Raw genomic sequence first — 23,057 nt, forward strand, 5'->3', positions numbered from 1 at the left:
TCTTTATATTGCCATAGCTGTGATACTACAACGATATAAAAAAAAAAGCAAAGAAAACTGAAATGAAATTTTCCATATTAAGGAACTCAATACTATACTAAATAATTAAATTAATACTTATCCAGAAGTAGTTAGAAAAATATAATTAGTTATATAGGCATAACTATAGAAAGCTTCCATATAAAACTATATAGTACAAGCTCAAACTTGTGTTCTTGTACTATTTTCTCTTTACCCCTCCAATATTTTATGGCACTTAAGATTTGATTCTTCCATCCCTTGTAGAAAGTACTGAGTCTACAGAGGGATGATGGCTTATGCTCTACAAATGCACACTGGAAAGCAGGTTTTAAGATGCAACATTCTCCAGGCCTAATTCAGCCACAGAAAACATGCCTGGCTATAGCAGAAGCCTGGCGCAATACTGTGGAAGCCGCACGCTGATTCAAGAACCATGTTCTCGAGGACATGGTCCCTGAATATGGAGTTTTCGAGAAGATTAACTGCAAATACCATTCGTTACCAAATGACAGAATCAGCACCCATAAATGCCACGAGACAATTTTTCCCTCTAATAACATGAACTTACTTAGAAATTCCCCATTGTGATGAATATTGCTCTTGATTTTTATCCAATTAAATAATGAAATTTAACTTGCAGAGATAGAAGAGAATGTTAGCAACTGGCCTACTTCCACTGAAATGCGCTTACATTTCATTTGTTTTCAATCAGCTGTCAAATGTTTGACTCTCACAAACTGCTGTATGATTCAAGAGGCAAAAATAAAAGATTCAGCCATTACAGATTGCCTTTAAAATCTAGCCATTTCTCTCACAACTTCGGAGTTTTGTCTTACAAGTAGAAGAGGAAAATCTTTTGGTCACATATACTATTAGGGCCTTAGTCTGATCTTTTGGATATGCATATCCATATCTTGACTTATAATATTTCACTTAAAGGATAGGAGACACACCAGGTGGCCATTGGGCTGCTTGTCCAAGGCAGGAAGAACAAGACTAAAATCAATAGCTCTCTTTTCTAGACCATTTATTGAATGGTTAAGTGTATAAACCACGTACATGTGGTTTTTGCCTCAACATATTTTAAATGTGCAATAGCCCTGGTGCTTCTTTAATTTTAAAGTGGCCTTAATAACAACCTGATATTTGAAAGTGAAAATAACTGTGTGGTAGTTGAAGAGTAAGGTAAAAGGGCATCAAGAAGCCAAAAGAAAAAGCTGGTTTATCTTGAGAAGATACACAAAAATTTAAATCTGAACTAGTGTTAATTAGGTTTTATTTCAACAGAAGTACATGAAAGCACCAAAACAGTTCTCTGAAGGTCAATATGGGTTTAAAATGGTACTCATATACTCATCTGTGCTTCTGGAAGAGTTGCCTCACATTCAGTTTTGCAAAGAATGTTTGGAAGATGCTGAGAGCAAGACAGGGAAAGCCCAGAGGTACTTCCATTGCTCTCCAGATTCTGAAAACAGAACACAGTGCCTTTTCCAGAAGGGCATGTGCTTGGGATCTTAATCAAGTATCTATTTTCAGTTCTATGAAGGCTTTGTAAAGGAGGGAATATTGCTATAAACTTGATGTAAAAGAAATTTTGCAGTACCATTTAATTCTATTCTGCTTGTGAAGAAAGAATGAATTAGATTTTTTTCAACTGGCCAGTGTTGGTTTACACCGCAAAATTAAAAGTAATTGCTAAGTAAAAATTGCATAAATCAGGGACCTATATTCCTTTTTCTACATTTCATTAATAATTTTATTTCTGAATTTATTGCATTCTCCAGCTAATTCTCAGTTATCCCTAAGGAAGAAGAGAGAAGGTATGAATTAAACCTAGAGACAACCCCAAACTCTAGTTAGATACTCTTTTTCACTAACAGTATTGAAGTTGCCAATACTCAAGAACTTTATTCTACTTTGGTTTTGTAATTTTCTTTCCAGACCCCACACTGTGGCTGAGATTCCAGTAAGCACTGATATCAATAAGAGAAGGTTGCACGAAAAGAATAAACTAAAGGCTTAATCCATAAACGTATAGTAATCTTGGGAGATGCCCTTTACTTGTCATAAAACCATAATTAATACTAAAAAAAAACAGGACATTTTCTGTGTCTCTTTTTTAGCTGCTCAGTTTTAGGGAACATTAAGGTAGATTAGGGAAATTTTTTGAAAAATGGGTACACTGGACCAATTAATGACAAGATGTGAACTACCTATATCATGATGCTTTCCTTCTGAGGACTTCGCAGTGATCACTTATGATTTTACAGTATGACTTAAAAACTTTCCTAAACTACATGAAATCCAAGATATGTGGTGCCCAAATACATACAGACTATGGCCCTTCATATCCAGAAACTTATGATCACCCTCCTTTTATTTTTTATAGAGCCTTTAAAAAAAAAACCATGAAAGCACACATTTCCGTCTGGAGCAAATGAATTATAAGGGTTGAAAATTATATTCATGAATCTGAATATAATGATCTAAAAATGGCACTATCAAAAAAATCCCATGAGGCTCATTTTGGTAATACAATTTACTTATAAGGGCTGAATCAACAACAACAAAAAATTGTGGTCTCATTTTAATGAAATAAAAGCAGAGAAATAAAAAAAAATGCATGCTCTCTTAAATTCTTGAGTATATTGTACTTTAAACATTCCTATCATGTTTTAAAACAGCTATAAATCCTATGGAGCATGCAATTATTGCTTTTCAGAGTTTAAAAGACTACACTGGAAGACTCATTAGCAGAATCAAATATGATATGGGACTGCTCATCTCTCCTGACCATGCTATGATGTGTCACACAATTCAGCAGAGAGCAGCTGGGCACATCTAGCGCTTCCTTGCCATGGCAGGGGAAGGAACAGCTGAGTAGCATGCAGGCCAGTCAAAATTCACTTCGAAAGTGACTGTACATGTACCACTTGCTTGGGTAACCTGGGTAAAAGTGGTGGCCCGAGCCTCTGGCTGGTTAAAAAACACCAGAGCTGCACTCTTGATGGCTCCAGCTTGATTTTACCCCTGTGAGAAGTAAGAACGGTAAGTAGTGAAGGTTACGGTATGATATTGCTAGATTGTGCTTTGGAATTCAACTTCAGATATGATTCTTAAGAACATTTATTCCATATCCTCATCTAGGAAGACAATGAAACCTTTTAAAAAACTAAACTGTAAAAATTCATAGTTCTATAAATATTCCAAGAAATCATGATTACATGAACTTTAAAAATACGAAAACAAACAAAATTCTACTTTTTATTTTGTCACAAGATTTGTATAATTCAAGTTTTCCCACGATAAAAAGATCACTATTTTGCATTTCATACCTTTCATTCTCTTACATTTTTTCATGCCAAGCTTTGTAGTTGTTTTCATACCAGCCTGTTTATGTTAGCGAGCCATATATGTGGATGTAATGAATATAAATATATAAACACATATATTATAAAAATAATAACAGCAATTCTTATCTTTATCTCTAACAACTTTTAGGGATCATTTCTTCTTAATTGTACTATAGCTAGATATGTAGTATTATGAAAATGAATGTAAAGAGTAGAGTGACTAGAGTTTTCAAATACTAAGTTAATGATTAACTTACTGTCCCCTAAAGCAGATATATTACAAGCTTTTTAAATTACTTATTAATCTTTTAGTGAGAAATGTATCACTCCATTTGTTTAGTTTGTATGATTTCTTACTTTGTCAGTAAAAAGAAAGGATATTCTGTGTTCTTCAAAACATAGCTCAATGTTCTTTTTCTATTTATGGTCAAAAAACTCAGAAGCATGAACCCAAGTGTTACTTTATGGATATGTTATTTTTCATTTGTGTGTATATATGTGTGGGCAATAATTATTAAAAAAGAATAACCCAGCCAACATAAATATGCATCTGAAACATGACCTGTGTTCAGTGCCAGCAGTTTTCAGAAGTTTCAGGTTAAAATGAACTTTTCTGGAATTTATCTAAGCCTACTGTATAATGTTAGAAAATGCTGATTTTTTGCTTTTTATTTTTTAGAAACATAGTATTTTTAATCTTTGTGTGAGCATATATGAGAATTTCCTGTTAACTTTTTTGTGCTAACTTTAAAAATCATATAAAATTTATTGTTGAATTTATTTCTACCATGTGAAATAATTTGAAGTTTTATCTTAGCTTTGTAAAAGTATTTGATTTTATATTTAGTTTGATAAATTTTCACACTATCTATACATTTTAAACAATTTCATTACACTCTGTAATTGGTTTCCATGTATCCAAAATTTAGCTTAGAAGAGGATAAAATGATTATAAAGAGTCACCTAAAAAGGAATTTTTGTTCAGATGATAAACTGTTTTCTAGACAGTGTGTCTCTGCATACCAAATTTATGATTTTCTAGCCATTAAAAAGACATGGCAATGAGGAGGTACTTTTCTAGGCAGTCATTTGAAATATCTGCAAGCATTATAGAGTTTTTGAAATATTCTGGAAACCAACTTTTTGGTAGAAAGTAATTAAATATTTAATTTCCATAAACCCAATGTGATAAAACCTGTGATATTAATGTAACAAAATTTCTCTACTTCTTTGGTTTTTCTGCCTCTTCTTGACTCCAGATTGACCCCTACTCTTGTCCCTAATCTTCCCTTATTTTCTCTTTATAATTCTTTCTTTGGTAAACTCGTCTATTTTTAAGGAGGCAGAAAATTATCAAATCTGTTTTTAAACCCCGATTTCTCACCCAGCCTTTCCCCCCCAACATTCTCACTTCTAATTCAGTATATTCCAATTGACTTCTTCCCTCTTACCACTTACACCTGGTAACCTTCCTAAAAAGGCCATTTCAGAGAGTGAAATTACTTTTTTTTCTAATTTCCTAGTCTTCACTAGTTTGTCAGATTGCCAGAGTGTCTCAGTGCCCATACATATTACCTTATATTAGCCCAAAATTTCATCACCTCTTTGCTATCAAATGGTTGTTAACACATTCCTCAAGATAAACCTTTTCATCCCTCACTCTATTTTACTCATTGATATCAAATAACCTTTGCTAAAACATCACTTTATTTTTGCCCTTCCCCTGCTTCAGAACAAATAGCTCTGTATTGACTATGCAGGCAATTCTAAATTTTTCTACTTACTTCAGAGACTTTGCAATCTGAAAATACCTGATTCACCCAAACAAATTTCCACTGTCTTCTCAATGAATACTTTATTCATGCTGATTGTTCCACTGCTGTACCTCAATACCAAGCTCATTCTCAACTGTGGCTTTCCTTCGGTAGGGTTTTGCTATGACTTTTTAATCATACATTTGACCCAAACTTGGAAGCCTATTTCAATTTTATCTCTTCCATTTAGCAACTTGCTATGTTCTTGCTGTTCTTAGTACCTGTAATTTTTATATTCAGTCCTGCAGGGTAAAACTTTTTAATAGTGCTTTAATGATTTTGAGAATTAGTGTTGGCTTCCTCAAAGATGTTGAGATTTCCCAAAGGGAGATATATTGTAGAGCTCTCCTTTAACTCTTTTTTACTCTTAGTATGCAGCAGAATGCCGAGTTCACAAAAAACCGTTCAATAATTGCTCATTAGCTAATTGTTGTTTTTCTTAAATAAATCTTTTAAGTGATGAAAAAATAAAATTATATTGAATTTTTATTTTCTCAGAATGAGCAATACATACATTAAAATTGAAAGCTCAGTAAGTGGACTTCGGGTGGAATTCCAGGAATATTATACATCATTTTGTATATGTTTTTACCTTTAAAAAATATTTTCAAATTTACTATCAAAATACATCTCAGCAGCACCAAAATGCTAGAAAGAAAGGGTCAGGAGCTATGAGTTATGATATTGTCATTGTCAACTACTTATTACTTATACAAATTCTACAGATACCATTCTTAAAAAGAGAAGTTTTAAAATATGCTCACAAAATCAGACACCATTGGTCTGATTCCTGTGGTGCTAATATCATACCCTTAAGCTAAAATCTGTCTTTTATAACTCTGTGCTAGACTTATTTCCCACTGGTGTATTAGAAGTCCAAAATTAAGTAATAGTAAAAAATTTTAATCCTGTTCTCCATAACACAAAATTGCAGAATTAATACCATTAAGCTGCCATTATGGGATTCTGTGAATTCTAATCATACAGTAAGAACAATTCCCTTTCTCCTTTGTTTTGTTTTGAACAACTTGTAATTTAAGTAAGAGCAGCTTTTCAACTTTTACCTCTTGACTGTAATCCTCAAGTGGAGCTTTTCTAAGTAGATCTTAGCATTTTCAAGTTAATCTGGAACACTTGGTGGATTTGCTTACTCTTGACTGGGCAAAATTCAGTCAGTGCTACTTGCACTTTCCAAATATGTATAACACTTCCATAAATGTATAACATTCTATCATAGTCAGTAAAACTTTCAGAGGTGAACAAAAACTACATGAAAGTTTCACATTAAAAAATTCAGAGCAAAACCTAATATAGACAGTAAGGAGATGATACTTGCACAACGATCAATAAAATATGGTTCATTTATTTGTCTAAAGAGTATAATGCAGTGTATAGAATAGAAGGTATTAAATATGGTTTATTTTTTTGGCAGGACACATTTTTAGCCAGATTTTCAAACTATCAAGAAGACGAATATACAAATTATTGAGAATGATGATTTCCTTTGGAAAGCTGGAATTTCTATGAATGGATTTCCCAATAAAAAATATCTCATAATTTTCTAGCACTGCTCTTGTAAAGTCATATGTATGACTTTCAATATACTTTGTAATAATGCACATAAACACAATAAAAAACCCAAGTAACCATAATGGATGGTTATTACACGAAAGGTGACAAAAACTTTAAAAGCATTCTTACCTCTTTGCTTTCTTCTAGTTCTGACTCACTGCTAAACTCTTCAGTATTTAAGTTTTCGAAGTCAGACTCTCCGACAGCAATCGGCACTGTCACAGTGAGGCTGGGGTTGTTTATGAATGACATGTAATCATTTTCATCGATTACGTATTTTTCAACACTGCTTCCGGTACCTACACCACTGGTGGTTCCATTCCCATCTTTAAGATAATTAAGTTCTTTGCTTATTTCTATTCCAGTATTATTGGATATGCAGCTGTCTATTTTGTTGCCTTCATGGATCTCTATAACTTTTGGCTTTCTGAAAAAGGTTTTTCTGAAACACTCTCGTATCTTATTTTTCACATAATCAATTCCCTTTTGCATCCTTCCTACTGCAATCTGGAGATTGTTCATTTCATTATCATCATCTGTAGCAGCAAGATTGTCTGAGCTAAATGAACTCAACAGTAAGGCCAGAAAGAGGTTCAGAACCTAAATGAAAAAAAGAAAATTTATTACATTAATATGAAGTATGCATAAAATAAGAACTTAAACAGGGAACTCATAGATCTTTGCTAAAATTAATTCAACAAATGTTTCTTGAATGTTTACTGTATTTCAGACAAGTGTCTTAATCACACACTATTTAAAGGACCCGATACCGTCTACCTGCTGTAAGGGCTATATGAAAAAACAAGTGCCTTTTCTTTCATACCAAGAGGACAAGAGGAAACCAGACCTTCTAAGACTTAAAGTTGTCTACTCAGGGTTGCCAGTGAAGGGAAAAAAATTCCATTTTGATGGGTTTGGTCAATGAGAAAAGATCATTTTAGTCATTTTACTTACTATTATCGGTTTCCCTGGAGAATGTCTAGCTTCCTGTGTATAAATCATGAATTTATTTATTTGATAGCCTGGCAATATGTGTTAAAACAGTATACTTTTAATGTAAATTCCCTTGTCCAACGGTTAAAAATTTGTAACAATGAAAATTTCTAAATGTGAATTGTGTAAGGTTAACACATTTCCCATCAAAGCAAGAACCCTAGTTTGTTTCCTTATTTCTATATCAGATTTTGTTCAGAATCTAGAGCTTCCTAATTTACTATTCTGAAAAAAATTGCATGTCTATAGTTATCCCACATTCTTTCAAGTGGTCTTATTTGAAGTGTGCCTCAAAGGAAAGATTCAAGTATTATGGCATAAAGAACACAATGTACACACATAATTGAGAAATGTAAGCATTAAAACACATAAAAATACAAATTGTGCTTTTACATTAGTGCTTTTAAGTCAGAACTAAAAGTAGCTTCTTAACTCTGGGCACTGTCCATATATGTGAATAATTTAAACTGTAATAATTTATTTTCTTTTAATAAAGCAAATTCAGGGAAGGATACATTTTGTCCCCTTCCAAGTCATTTGAATAATTACAATACATAGCTACAATGTAATACTCTATTCTCTTGAAGTTTATCTTCAAAATTTGGTGAAATGCAACTTATGCTTTTGAATAAGCCAACAGTATGAACTATGAATGTGTAAGGAGCAATTTCAATATAGAATAGACAGTTAAAATTTTAGATTTACTGGAGATCATTTTCTTAACAGTAGTAATAGGGTAAAAAATAGTTCAGGCCATAATGGTAATATGGGGATAAAATTAGTCTTCATAAAAATATTTTCTTGAAAAACAAAGAAAAAAACTAGTATTTTTGTTCCCAAACTTTCACAAATACACTTCAGTTAATCCTCAAACCAACCATAAGATTTCAGCTTTCTTATTTAGCTGTCATAGTTGGGAAACTTCAGGCTCAAAGAAGTTAAGTAACTTGCCCAAGCTCAGAGTGCTAGTCCTGGGATTTGAGTCTAATTTATTGATGATGAAACCAGAGCTGTCCAATGCATCAGGCTACTGTGTGATCTTGTTCTGAATTATGTGCATTTGTAATATATACGTACCACAAGGTTTCCAATGACCATGACCAACATGAAAACAATAAGGCACATGGTTTGGCCAGCAACCTCCATACAGTCCCACATGGTTTCTATCCACTCTCCACACAACACGCGGAACACAATCAGGAAGGAGTGAAAGAAGTCATTCATATGCCAGCGAGGGAGTTGGCAGTCACTGGAGATCTTGCAGACACATTCTTTGTAGCTCTTACCAAAGAGCTGCATGCCGACCACGGCAAAAATAAAGACGATGATGGCCAACACCAAGGTGAGATTACCTAAAGCCCCCACAGAATTGCCAATGATCTTTATCAGCATATTCAGCGTGGGCCAAGATTTTGCCAACTTGAAAACTCGAAGCTGTAATTAAGTGAAAACATACCCTCAGTAATAATCACAATGTAATTTTGGAAGTTAGTTAGACAGTGTTTTGTTAATATGCCATATTGTAGACCTACCTCTGAGGGATATAAAATCTCAAACCATACTAAAATTCAAATCCAGAAAAAATAGTTAGTAATACACAAATTGTAAATCAAATCATTAAAAGCAAAACTAAAAAGATAAAATATGTCAAGATAAATAAAACATTTCTGATTGATCAACAGATATATCCCTGAAAACACATTAATATTTTGATTAGAGACATATAAATTGAATTTAGAAAACTAAAGTCACCCTCAGACTATATTTTAGAGTAAAAGGAAATATGAAAAGTATGTTACATATTTTAATGGATATTTATAAAATTAAAATAAACTAATTTGATGAAAAATAACTTAAAGACTTCTTTTCAATTTGAAAAAATACACATTTAGTTTGCAATTAAATTTTATACATTTTTAAATAATTTTTTTGCCAAGTTTAAAAAAGTTTGTTAGACTATTGTTTAAAATGCTAATGGTATCAAATATTTTCTTATAAGTTCCTTTAAAGTAGTTCCCATTAATATAAGTAAGGTTGATAAAAAGCAAAGGTTAATTGAGGCCTAGAATTATTATTTGCATTTCTTTAAAGAATTGAAGCAAAAAGGTTTTTTGAGTGAATTTAAAACATAGTTTTATCATGGTTTTATAACAATGATTTCCACCATGTTTATCATTCTTAGAAAAGAGTCACACTTAGCTTTAAAGAGAATGTTTATGTATCTTCTTAGAGTATCACGTGTATTGGTGTAGATTTAAAATATTATTAATAGTAAATGTAAAATGATTGAAATGTAAAATGATTGAAAATGATTCATTTTCAAAATAAATTTTATGCCAGTGATGAATATAAACATAGTCTAAGTAGATACCAGTCTGAATGATCTCAGTACAGACAATCCCTCCACATTTGCCAGGCCAAGCTCCATCAAACTAAGGCTGACAATAATTCCATCAAATATATTCCAGCCTTCTTGGAAATAATAATACGGATCCATGGCAATGATCTTGAGAACCATTTCTGCTGTGAAGATCCCAGTGAAAACCTGAAGTAAAATAAAGATCACAAACACTGAAAAACTTTAGACACTGTAAGAATCTGTAAAGAATATTAAATAGTCCTGAATAAAATTATTTAACACTTAAAATGGAGAAATGTGACAAACTGATAGCAAGGTTTAGCATATTTTTCTAGGAGCTAGATCTCCAAGAAAATCCTGATTTTAAAGCATTTCCTCATTCATATTGTAAATGTAATACTGAGTAGTAATAACTGAATTACTGCCCTTTTTGGTACACCAGATTTCTCCCATAGTCACAGTGAATTTTGTTTTTCATATTATTGATTAGGAACAAATCTATATATTAATTGAAGTTACTCTAAATTTATTTTAAATTTGCTACAAACCATATTTTATTCTTGATTTTTGTGGGTTTTTAAAGGGATACCATCTTATTTCTGTAACTTCATAAGTATTCCTAAAATAAGAGTGAGTTTGCCACAGATGTTTTATAATAATAATCTCTGGATGCATGCCTCAGAATTAAGGTTAATGGATTAATAGAGCAAGGAGCTGCATATTTAATTGAAAGCAGCAGGAGAACATTCTCAGTATACCCATAATTAAAATTAATAAATTATTTGAGTGGTTGGATGAATGTCTGTTTGACAATAGAAACAAAATGAAATAAATTCAGAATTTGTTTTTTAACTCAGAACCACAGGCTAAGAGACCCAAGGGTATGAAGAGTTATGAAATTACTCTTGCAAAAAATCTTTTAAAGCAATTAACCTAATTAACAATAGGTAAAAGCTGCATTTTATGACTATAAAGTCAAGCTTACCATTTATAAGGTAAGTCAGCCTTTACCTTGAAGGAACTCTGTCAAAATAACAGTATCAAAGTTACTTAAATTCCTAAAATACCCTGTTAATTAAAATCATTATCCGCTCTTAAAAATGTACAAATGCAGCTAACATAGGGACAGTGGAGTGGTTCAGTAGTTTAAGTGCCTGACTCTTGATTTCAGCTCACGTCATGATCTCCAGGTCCTGGGAGAAGTGGAACCCTCCCTCCCCTGAGCTCAGCAGGGAGTCTGCTTGAGGATTTCTCTCCCTCTGCCCCTTCCCCAATGCACATGCCCTCTCGCGTGCCCTATCTCTTTCTCAAATACATAAATCTTAAAAAAGAAATTAATCCAGTAACATATTATTTTCCTAAACAAAGAAAGACCTTAGGGAAATACCTAATATATCAAATATTTAATTAATATTCATAATATATTAAATAAATAGAATATATTATATATTATACACAATATAATACATATTATAGATAATATAATAAATATGAAATAATTTAACATATCAAATATTAATAAATAATTTAATATATCAAATATCCTAACTCTGTCTTGTTTTCTTGAAGAAGCTTTTTGTCTCTTGAAACTCAGGTTATATGCTTCTGTAGCCACTCATTCATTTGGAAAAAAGTCTGTTGAACACCTAAATGGAAGACATTTTGCTGGCCTTTGAAAATATAGTAGTAATTAAGGTATTCAACCCCAAGACTGCATAAACCTTCTGTTCATTTAGGCTGATAAATTTCTTATGGACAATGAATTTATAGGCTTCATTTAATAAGCCAGTTTCTTTAGTGAGGAGATAAGTTCAGTGAAAAGTTCCTAACCTACTGTACATGATGACACATGATAACAGCAAAAGTGTAAGTTTTAAGGATGGAGATGAGAATCAGCCTGGGAGTCTAGACCAAGAATAAAGAAATTCAGGGCATTTTGAGTTGTTATGGGGGGCACAACCCTTAGGATGATCAAATGTTGGGGAATAAGTTCTTATTTCAGGAATAGGAAGGTTTTCCTATTGAGTATTAGTGAGGAAAATTCTGTTGATGTACATTAAAAGGAGAAATTTTCATTCTGAAGGCCGAGTATTGGTCAGTTTACTCTGCAGAACCTTTTTTCCTACTTGCCCAGACTGATGTTCCTTTTTTTTTTTTTTGTAGTGAATTTGATGTAACTGTAGTCTACTTTTACTATATTATTATTAACCTCTTTTAAAAATGGTTTTAGTTTTATTATTCCCATGCCTTTGGATACACGTCTTTAAATATTTTTTGCTGTTGTTGTTGATTGGGTGGGGAAGGTGAAATTGAAATGTACTTAAAGAAAAATCATGGGAAATGATTTAACATTTATGGTGTTCTTTTCTCTCATCTGTCAAATGAGGATATTAATTGAGATGACATAAGGTCTGCATCAAAAATTCTTGGATTTCTGTCAGCAATGTACTGCCTATCAAATTTTATTTGCAAGTTGGTGTACACACAATTATTACACAAGACCCTCATTATAAATTGTTAGTTTGGAGACAAGATAGCTTTATATTATAGTAGGAAAGGAGTTAGATGGCTGGATAGCACTCTCATTGATGCAAGATGTCTCCAAGTGAATTTTAGGGTTTGGCTCCTCAGTTTTTTATCATTCAATAAACAAGCGTTATTTTTTCCTTCAAAGAGTTATCATGTCCCTTTCCTGAGATTTTAAATTCATATCCTATACTGCACCATTTAATTGAAATAATTTTCCTAATTGTGTTTCTTTAGGCTTTTATTTGCAAATGACCTGTAAGATTCTTAGTACAGGTACTTGTTCTGACTTCCCTTCAGGGTCCAGCAGAATAAGGGGATATCATGAACTCTTAATCACTGGTTACAATGAGAGTTATAGTAAGAATAGTAATCAGTGTAAAGAACTACAAACCTCTATCTGTATTTCCTGAAGAAAGAGTCACCGGTTAGTTGGGAATGTTTGTATGATAAAGAGATTGTCTAACCTGCTATGATTCATGGAAGATTTCTTGCTTATAAAATCTCTAAGGTGGGTTCACCTTATAATGGTTATAACAAAAACAAAATAGAGCATCTTAGAGAAACTCAACAGATATTTGAGGTCTCCTGATACTCAAATTTGATCAGTCAATCCAATTAGTAGAGGACTGATGTAATTTTTATGTGTTCCAGAAACAGGATACAGATGGGGCACATTGATCTAAATAAGCCTGAAAGTTCCACAAGTCTTTTACAAGATGTCCGTTTGTTAACAATTCAACCCAAACCTAGATGTCCTTATTTATAAGGTATTTTGCAATCATTTGAGTAGTAATAATTACTCCATAGAAACTAAATTCATTTAAATGAGCAACCTATAAACTCCATAAAATATGCAATGCAACCATCCACGGTGGATAATATAGTCCAGAGTTAGCGAAGTACCCATGATATAAGGAATATATTCTCTCCCTCTCCCCCACCTCCCATTTTTTTCTCTTTTTCTTTTTTGTCTATCTCTCTGTCTCCCTATGTATTGATTTTTTAATTATTTAATGTATAATTAAACATAGATATAATTTTCTATACATTGATATTTATGATAAAGCTTGTTATGGATATAAAATAAGATAAATGGGAAACTATGAAATGCCTTATATGTATGATATTATTATTAATAATAACAGGAACTTTCAGCTAATAGAAACAGTTTACACATTTTCCTACTTTTACGGTTAGAAATAGTTAACTCAGGTCTGTTTCCTATCATGTGCACTCTTTATCTTGATGAGCCTTGTATCCCCATTGCTAACCTCAGCATATCAGCGGTTTTACCATAATCTGTCAGTCACCAGTCTTCCATCCTGCTTCTGTACTTCATTATCTCCATTGCTACACATTAAGTTACAGAATTTTGGAACTGGAATGGACATAAAAAATCATCTTGTTCAATATATTCTACTCATTGGAAAACAGACCGAAGATCTAAATGGCTTTTTCAAGAGCACCCAGTTATTTAGCATGGACTATAGGACTTAAACCCAGATTTGGTGCTTTAGTCTAGTGCTTTTCCATTTGATTTTCCCGTAATCCAACCTCTCTTATCCTGTGCTTCCAAACTCTTGTGTTTCAACATTGGAATTCTATAAAACCTCAATTTCCTGCTTCACTCTGGCAAATTTCCAAAATTTCTTCCCAACTATTCAACTTCCCTAACTGTACAGTATCTTGGGAAAAATACAGGAGCTAGAGAAGAACTGTTTTCCATCAGTATTTCAGAGAAAGGTTAATAGCATATATTAGAGGAAGGAAATAGTTTATTGAGCACATGCTAGATGCCTGGCTCAGTATTGTTTTCACATTACCTCATTCGGCCTTCACAACAACTCTGGGAGATGGGTATCATTATATCCATTTCAAAACAGAAAACAAGGACTCAGATTTTTTATCAGACTTGTCCAGATGCTACATTATTAGTAAGCATTGGCAATGAAGCCAAATCCAGTTACACCTGACTCCAAAACCCATATTCTTTCATGAAAACATGCTATTTTAAGCAGCCCATATGGGTAGGAAACAACCAGTTGGTTGTTTATTGAGCTACAACCATGTAATCACTGTAAGAGATAGAAAGGAAAAATGGACATAACCTTGAAGAATTGAGGGGATTTGAGTCAGAACACTCTAGATGAGAATGTAGAAAATAGTGAATATTTTCCCATATGTAAATATATAAATATGTGGTGTTTACGTGGTACAGTGACATGGCTGTTCTGATGGGCCAATAGTGGCTGGTTAGGAAACAATGGACAATAAGATGGTATAGTAGGATGGGATCAGATGGGGAGTCTTAAAAATCAGATAGGACTGTTGAACCATAAATACAGATAATAAATACTTCAGCACAGTGCAAATCTATTGAGTGCAGAGTGTTAAAAATATTATTTTAATTGTAGTTATAAGACTAAAAAAGAGGTACCTCGAAAGAAGAAATAATGGGTCTTCTATCAACTTGTATATAAAAAATAAAGGAAAAGTAAGTAAAAATGGCTATCAGATTTCTATCTTTGAAGTTGAAAGGCTCTTTGAAGCTGGAAGGCTGCTACTAGAGGTAACACAAGACTGAACTGAGTTAGGACTTTCAATAAACTGTGAGAAAGATGATCTTTCAGCTGTTACATGTTGTGTTTAAAGTTATCCTTAAACCATGTTCTGTAACAGTTGGAAATATAGGACCAGGGCACAGCTTATACCACAAGAGTAGATAATTCCTACAGTTGCTGATTAAAGTTATCCTTAAACCATGTTCTGTAACAGTTGGAAATATAGGACCAGGGCACAGCTTATACCACAAGAATAGATAATTCCTATAGTTGCTGAGTATATAAAAACGTTGAGTACTAGCCTTAGTAGACATAAGAAGTCCAGAAAAGAAGGCAGACATGGAGTGATTGGAAAGATCAGTGAAGAATCATTAAAAAAATCCATTCACAGGTGCCAAAGACGAAGAAAATCCCAAGAATCTGGTAGGTATTCTACTAAGTCAAACAATGGAGTAACGTTGAGGTCACTTACTAGGTAGACATTTATGTAATTGTCTGCCCAGTATTCCCTTTTCAGCTTTTCTTGGGAATTGTTCCTCCACCTGTATGATTGCTCAAGTCTGTCATGTTTTCACATGGCTCTACCTTCTGCCCCTGATTAAACCAGAGGTGGGTATCTGACCTAAGCTGTGCCAAACAAGAGTCCTATTGTGAGTGTTTGAACTAGAACTGAAAAAGAGACAGTTTTTTTCCAGTGCAGAGGTTACAAGATGTAAAACCAATGAGCTATGGCTGAGCATATTTCCTGACCCAGAGACAGAAGATGAAGTGAACATTTGGCCTACTTCCAAGCTCTTGGTTAAAGCAGTTCCTGAAGCCCAACTGCAAAATTACCTTTTATATGGTTTTGTAGTTCATCTTTTTCTTTCCATTCTAGGAGTCAGTTTTTAATTTTCCCTTAAACTAGTTTGAGTTTGTTTCTGTCTTGTGCCAAAAAGGAAGCTCTCAAGTAATCCTTCTCTTACTTGTTTATCCATTTCAATTTTCTCATATAAAGGAGGAAATGTACATGTCCACATACACCTACATAGATGCGTGCCCAAATAATTTGAACCAAAACTATGGCTAAATTACAAATTCATTTTCACCAACTCTTTCTTCTCTTGTGTGAATTCTACTGAAGGATTTTATTAAGTAATTCAGTTTGAAACAACTCTCCTCTTTTAACAGAAATAAATCTTTATATATTTCCTTCAGTGGACATGATTTCTTCAGAGGCTGTGTATATTAAAACTGTATTTTTAGCCAGAATTAGATTATGATTTTTCTGGACCTATATTTTAGCAAGAATGATGGTAAAAATTTTAATGAGCTTGCAACTGGTAAGACACCATGGTCAATTAGCACGGACATTGGTTTGAGCAATCAGCATTCATACCAGTTGAATCTTATTTATTTATTATTTTAAAAAAGATTTTATTTATTTATTTGACAGAGAGAGAGACACAGGGAGAGAGGGAACACAAGCAGGAAGAGTGTGAGAAGGAGAAGCAGCCTTCCTGCTGAGCAGGGAGCCCAATCCCAGACCCTGGGATCATGACCTGAGCAGAAGGCAGATGCTTAACTACTGAGCCACCCAGTTGCCCCCACACGTTGAATTTTAGATCTTATTGCTCAGATTCCCTACATAGCATAAATGGATTTTTTCCTCTGGTCTATATCTCCCACTCCTACCAAAGGAAATAAGTAAACTTTAAATGAACTTACCAAGTTTCCTACAGTCAATACACTACTGAATTGACCGGTCATTGGGTAGTGCTCCATGGCCATAAAGAGGGTATTTAAGACAATGCAAATAGTGATGGCTAGATCAACAAATGGATCCATAACAATTAAATTCACAAGATGCTTTACTTTTAACCATGCATCACAGCAGTCCCAGATCAAAAACACATTGGCAAATCTGTACCAGCATGGTGGACATTTCTGTCTAGATTCTTCAAGTTCTAGGGGAATAATAAAGAGGAAGAATAGTAAATAACAATAAAAATGAATTGTTGTTGCTATAGATTATACATTGTTTTGTAAAATCAGTGCTTCTACCTGGGGATGGACGTTCGTATTACTTAAGTAGCTTAACACTTGAGAAGGCAATCCCATTAGATATTTTCACAAAATATTCATTAAAAATTTCATATAAACATATAAACATCTTTCTCCTTTAATTAAATACAGAAAATAAACACCATCAATGTAATATTTTGCTTCAAATTAACTAAATTTATTACCTAATAACTAGGTAATTATTGATTATATTGCCATATTCTTTTTATCAAAATAATTTTTATTTTTATTTTTTTTTAATTTTATTAGTTTGAGAGAGAGAGGGAGAAGCAGACTTGCTGCTGAGCAGAGAGCCAAATGCTGGGCTGGGTCCTAGGATCCTGAGATCATGATCCGAGCTGAAGGCAGATGCTTAACCAACTGAGCCACCTAGGTGTCCCAAAACAATTTTTAAATAAGCCTTACAGAAATATTAAAAGTATCAAACACTTATTATTTCTGTTGAAAGTGTCTATTTAAGAATGCTGTCTAAAGCTGTGATCCTTATTATTAATGCGTGGGACCAATACTCTCTTCTGATTGTCTCCCCATCAGCATTAATCTTGCACACAATGAGTATGTGGTATGTCCTTTTTTAGTATAGATTCAAACCCATATCTACTTATGTTATTCATATTACCCATATCTTTCAGAATTTTAACATAAAATAATTTTAAAAGTTGCAGTAATTTTAGTAGGTGAAACTTGTTATAATTATTACGTGACTGTTCAGATATCATACACACCAATAGGACAAGATACAAAATGTTAGTGATATTTTCTGAAGACCACATGTTAAATATTACTTATATAAAAGACTTATAAAATTGCAGAACTAATGAAATATCCTCCAAACTTTATGAAGTGGAGAATTATTTAATGAATGAACAGGGGAATAATATAATAGTTGCTGCCCATTCCCATGTGTCAAAATCAACAAGCATTTGTTTAAGCTCTCCTTTGGAGGAATGTAATGTTTTCTGGGTATGTGGAAGATGGAGAAGAGGTCTTTTCTTAGGGTCAGTGTTGAACACAAGTTTTCATTTATTCAGTTCATTCACATGTCTCCCCCCACCATATCACTACCTCCTGGCCCAGAGAACAGACTAAAGCTTGAAAGAGATGTTTCCTGTGCTTTTACATACAAAACTTAAGAAGGGAAATGTATATTCTGATTGTTTAAGGATAATGTAACATAATGATAAAAACTCACTGACATAATATGGAGTGGGGGACTACCACTGTGCAGACAAGATAAGGAGTTTAAAAGAAAAAGGAACAGTATTAGTTTTTGTAACCAGTGTGATAACACTATATTTTGTGTATCATCTACCTAGGTCTGTTACACCATTCTGATCTTGGGTAGTTGACTTTGATAATTCTATGAGACAAAGAAATAGTTCCACAAAGCATATATAATCATGTAAAGCTGACTATCTCATGTCTTGCTTCTTACCTTCCATTGTGTTGGTTAGGATGCTAGCTATGCTCATGGCTCTTTGCCTTCCAGAGGAATCCTCCAGCATCTCCATTGAAATCTGGTAAGAACTTAGCCTTCTCTTTCTGACTTCTGTTTCAGTGGTGGTGCCCTGCAAACCAAATACTAATGGTTCAAACCACCCTTTCAATGACTAATATAATAGCACATAGCATTTCTTTGGAAAATCATGCTACATGCAGTTTTTCCAGGTAATAACTTTCAAGTAATAATAACATATTGCATTTATTAAGTTATAAACTCTTTTGAAAAATTTATCACAGGTGATAGTGTTTAACAAGAATTCACCAGTTAGATGCAATTGTACAGGGCAAGTTTGTTGCAGGAATGTTTTAATTAACCTGTTGGAATTTTCAGAGAAATGTTCATAAGCATGCTAAAGTCATATATTGTTTCATTTCACTCAAATGCAGATTATTTTCAGCTTATCACAATGATTAATAATCAGATCAATCTTCTCCCCCCCCCAAAATAATAGGATTATAATGTTGCAAGGCTTGAGTGTTTTCTTTGAAGCTGTATTGACAATATTGACATATATGGGCCAATTTTTTTGCATGCACAAACACAGATGTACAATGAAATATGTGTGCTTTCCTGAGATTTCTTTGATTATTTCTATATGCCATCCTACAAGAAATAACATTTTTAGAGTCATTTTAATACATATAAAAACATTTTAGCATATAATACTGATATTTATGTGGAAACTGCCTATTATCCATATATTGGTCATGATAATACTAAATTTTAAGTATATTAAATTTACAGAGTATGAATAATTATATAATTCTATGTGAGCATACATTTATAATAACAATTTAGTTGTCACAGTGCCCATTATTTTGTATTGGTAGGTTTACTGAATTTGCAGATATGTTTTCTCTCAGACTCTAAAAACTCTAAGGCATTTGAAAGCTAATGGTCCCATACGATTCAGTTGGTTCTAAAGATTTGTTGTTTTTCATTCAATAAATTGTATATTATTTTGAGGCATTTCATTTTGGGGAAGCAGGATGGTATAACAGGCTAAATCGCCCAGGCTTTGATATTTCAAATTGGTGTGTAATGTCATAGCTAACTTATCTATTATCACCTCTGGCGGAAGTTGTCCAGTAGGTGAGGTTAGAGCTGACGGTCCACCCACCAAGGAAACCACACCATTGCAATCCACAGTGCTGTGCATCTTCCCATTTGCTGGAAGCCCTGGCACCATCCTGGATGACATACTGGCCTGACTAACGTTACTGTTGCGTCGCTCTCCATGTCTGTGCGGCACAAACAGTGAGTCTCTCCTGCTCTCGCTGTCTTCAAATGTACTGTGCTCATCATCAGCAAAGTCATTTTCAGAACCGACGTCCTTTGCTCGTCCTCTGAAGCTGAAAATGCTTGTTTTGCTATTGCGTCGTGGGGAAAACAGGGAGCCACGGATACTTAACAGAGACTGTGGAGAGAGCAAGGAAGAAAGGAATTGCGGGGTCAGGGGAGGGGGACAGAAACACAGTTACTTAACAAAAGTCTTAATATTGCAGAATCGATTTGCATTTGGATTAGAATAGTCTTGCTCTTAAACTATATAAATAGTTCTTATTTATGCTCTTAAAATATATAAATCAGGTTTATAGAGAACACATTTGTTTTGATATTTTTATTAAAGATCACAATACAAGTTTAAGTATAAAGAGGTTTTTTTTGTTGTTTTTTCTTTTCTGGATTCAGAGTCCAGAGTGCTAACCATTACACCATGGAACCCCACTGTTTTTTCTTTTCTGATTAGGAATCCTAATTTGCAATTTTCTAAGTGCACAACCATTTTATTTTTGATCTTAACTCTAATACTGTGAGGTGGATTTTACCATTATGTTACTGGCCCGAACATGATGCTGGAAAGGACAAATGATTCTTTTTGGAGGTAGTGGTGGTTAAACAAATAGTAGATGGCTTTTACTGAGAGTTGTTATGATCTGAAGGGCATGCAACTTGGAATATAAATTATGCCTCAAGAGAGAGTGTTGGCTCAAATTTAAAATATTGTATCAAATGTGTTACTTCTAGATATTGATTTAAAAACAAAACTGTTATCTCTTATTCTCTTCTTTTGAGTTCTAAAAGGAAATTAGTTTACTCTTTTTCTGAATCTGTTTTTCTCTGTCCACGTGGGAATAAAAGTCATGAAACTTACCTATGATGCTGTCTTCTGAATTTGCTAATAGTTTCCCAAATAGCTACTAGTGATTCACCTTAAGAGAATATATGTACTAACAAACACAATAGAGAGAATTCCTGAAGTGCCATATAAGTTGCTATTATTACTTAAAATTCAACACTAGATTAAAAAAGCAAGACGTATGTACATGACTTTACCAAAGAGGGTGATGTAGAAAACAGCTTATCCTTCTGATCTCACTTTAATTTTATTAGAAGGAACTGGATGATTCAGAACTTTTTTATTACATGAGTTCACAAATAAATTGAGCAAATGGTTTCTGGTACTAGAAAATGAAGATATAACATGAAATCCATTCTTTCACCTTTTGGATGAATTTTAAACCAGCAGCACCAAATATCTCTATTCTAGCCTTGGTCATAGTTTTCAAAAATATCTCTATTCAGTCTGTGGAATCTTTGTTTACTGTCCTCTTAACAATGACAGTCCCCATTGCGCCCCCTGCTTGGACTCTCGTGACCTCCCCCACCTGTCTTCATAGCCAGGGTTTTATATATATGTATGCGTGTATGTATATATACCTATATATGTATATATATGTACACACACATATGCATACATATCCATATGACCACAGCAAATATTCCTGTACCTTCCCATTCTTCTTCCAAAAGTCAGTATATAAAGCCAAATAAAATGATTTTAGTGGGGAAAAAAACATAGAAAAGACAGACTCCATCAAATTTATTTTTGTATCCTCTGCCTAATTAGGTCATGCTGATTTTCTTAGGCCCCATTTTTAGCTTTATTTTTATGGCTTTTCCCAGACTGCAAAGGATCAGAATAATCATTGTTGCCCTCTGTCATAGTGATGTTCTGGAAAGATATTACTCATTAAGAAATGTGCTCTTGTTTTGGTCTTAGTTAAAATATCCACAGGAACTATTATTCGTTGTCCAGCTTGTCCAACCTGAGACTATGCCTTTCTGACACTCAGTTTGCACACAGTTGGCTACCCAATGTCAGAGAGTAGTTAGACTGATTTTCTAGTTAATCAAAGTGATCAAGAAATCAGATATCATGAAGACTTAAACTCAACCCCCAGTAATAAAGAATGGTAATGTTTTACTCTCCTTAGACTCAATTTTAATTATCAGTATAATACTGGCTACTATCAGACTTGTGTTTCAAAACTTTAGTGTGTATTTTTAGTCTCAGGGTTCTTTTGTTGTTGTTGTTTTTTACTTGGGATTTAATAAGTAGGGGATAGGACCTTGGAATCTAAATATTCAATACACATTCCAGGTGATTCTAATGCAGGTACTAGAAGAATCCTAACTTTGTCTTGCATTAACCCCTAGGATGATTCAGTGTAATCATCTTAATATGCATATGTTCAGCGACTATCTTTGGAAACTGAAAATCAGTCTGTATGATATTGGTTGAGAGTATACGGTGTATGTGCGTGTTTATAATGTATCTGGTACGTGCCTTTAATTTGAATGTTTTTATGTTGGGGTGTTTTCAAAGGCCTTCCAGAATTTTAAGTTTATTTGAAACTTCTGTTCGCTCTTTGGAAAGTATAATAATGGGTATGAGCACAGCTTTCAAGGCAACAGAGACCAAAAAAGAAGATAACAAAAATAGTATTCAGAGAAAATAAACCAAAAATAACACACTAGAAGATGCAGCAAAGTAGAGGAAATACCCACAGCTGTGGCAGCCCTTTCTCTAAGGAAAACAAGCTTTTATGCTTTAAGGACCAAAAGGCCATTTTTCTTTGCCTCAGGCATGGCAAAACATGAATCCCAGGTATCTTTATTTTTTATGTTTTGCCTTGTTCTGAGAAAGTAAATATGAACCTTCTCTCTTATAATTTTCATTAACAAAAAAGAAAATAGAAGTAATTAGGCCTGTAATACACAGTCCTGCATGTAGGGATTGAACTTGAAGTCAGTTGGGAAGAGTCCAGATGGAAGATGATGCAGAGAATGTAAAGATGTTCTAGTGGAAATACTTAATAGAATTTCAAGTTAACTGTCTGTACCTATCAGAGTTTTCAATAAATCAACAACTATAACTGGTTATAGCAGCAAGCCTTCTGGTTTAAAATAAATTGTCTCGGTGTGTCCAAACAACATAGCTAA

At 33.5% G+C, this 23,057-nt stretch overlaps 1 protein-coding gene across 6 annotated transcripts in view; it reads right to left on the reverse strand.

Moving 5' to 3' along the window:
- The window catches only part of LOC125095498 (sodium channel protein type 3 subunit alpha), a 1,188,574-nt gene that overhangs the window by 24,755 nt on the left and 1,140,762 nt on the right, over positions 1-23,057 (reverse strand). For 3 of the 6 annotated variants that reach the window (XM_047721990.1, XM_047721987.1, XM_047721986.1), the window contains 6 exons: positions 19,840-20,187; positions 18,702-18,834; positions 16,910-17,148; positions 10,125-10,298; positions 8,831-9,187; positions 6,890-7,360 (listed from right to left, as the gene is read on the reverse strand). In XM_047721990.1, the coding sequence (XP_047577946.1) occupies positions 6,890-7,360; positions 8,831-9,187; positions 10,125-10,298; positions 16,910-17,148; positions 18,702-18,834; positions 19,840-20,187 (1,722 nt within the window). The remainder of the gene's footprint in view (positions 1-6,889; positions 7,361-8,830; positions 9,188-10,124; positions 10,299-16,909; positions 17,149-18,701; positions 18,835-19,839; positions 20,188-23,057) is intronic. The other 3 variants (XM_047721991.1, XM_047721988.1, XM_047721992.1) reach the window with 3 other exon arrangements.

The sequence above is a fragment of the Lutra lutra genome, chromosome 3 (genome assembly GCF_902655055.1).
Source record: "Lutra lutra chromosome 3, mLutLut1.2, whole genome shotgun sequence".
Classification (NCBI taxonomy): Eukaryota; Metazoa; Chordata; class Mammalia; order Carnivora; family Mustelidae; genus Lutra; species Lutra lutra.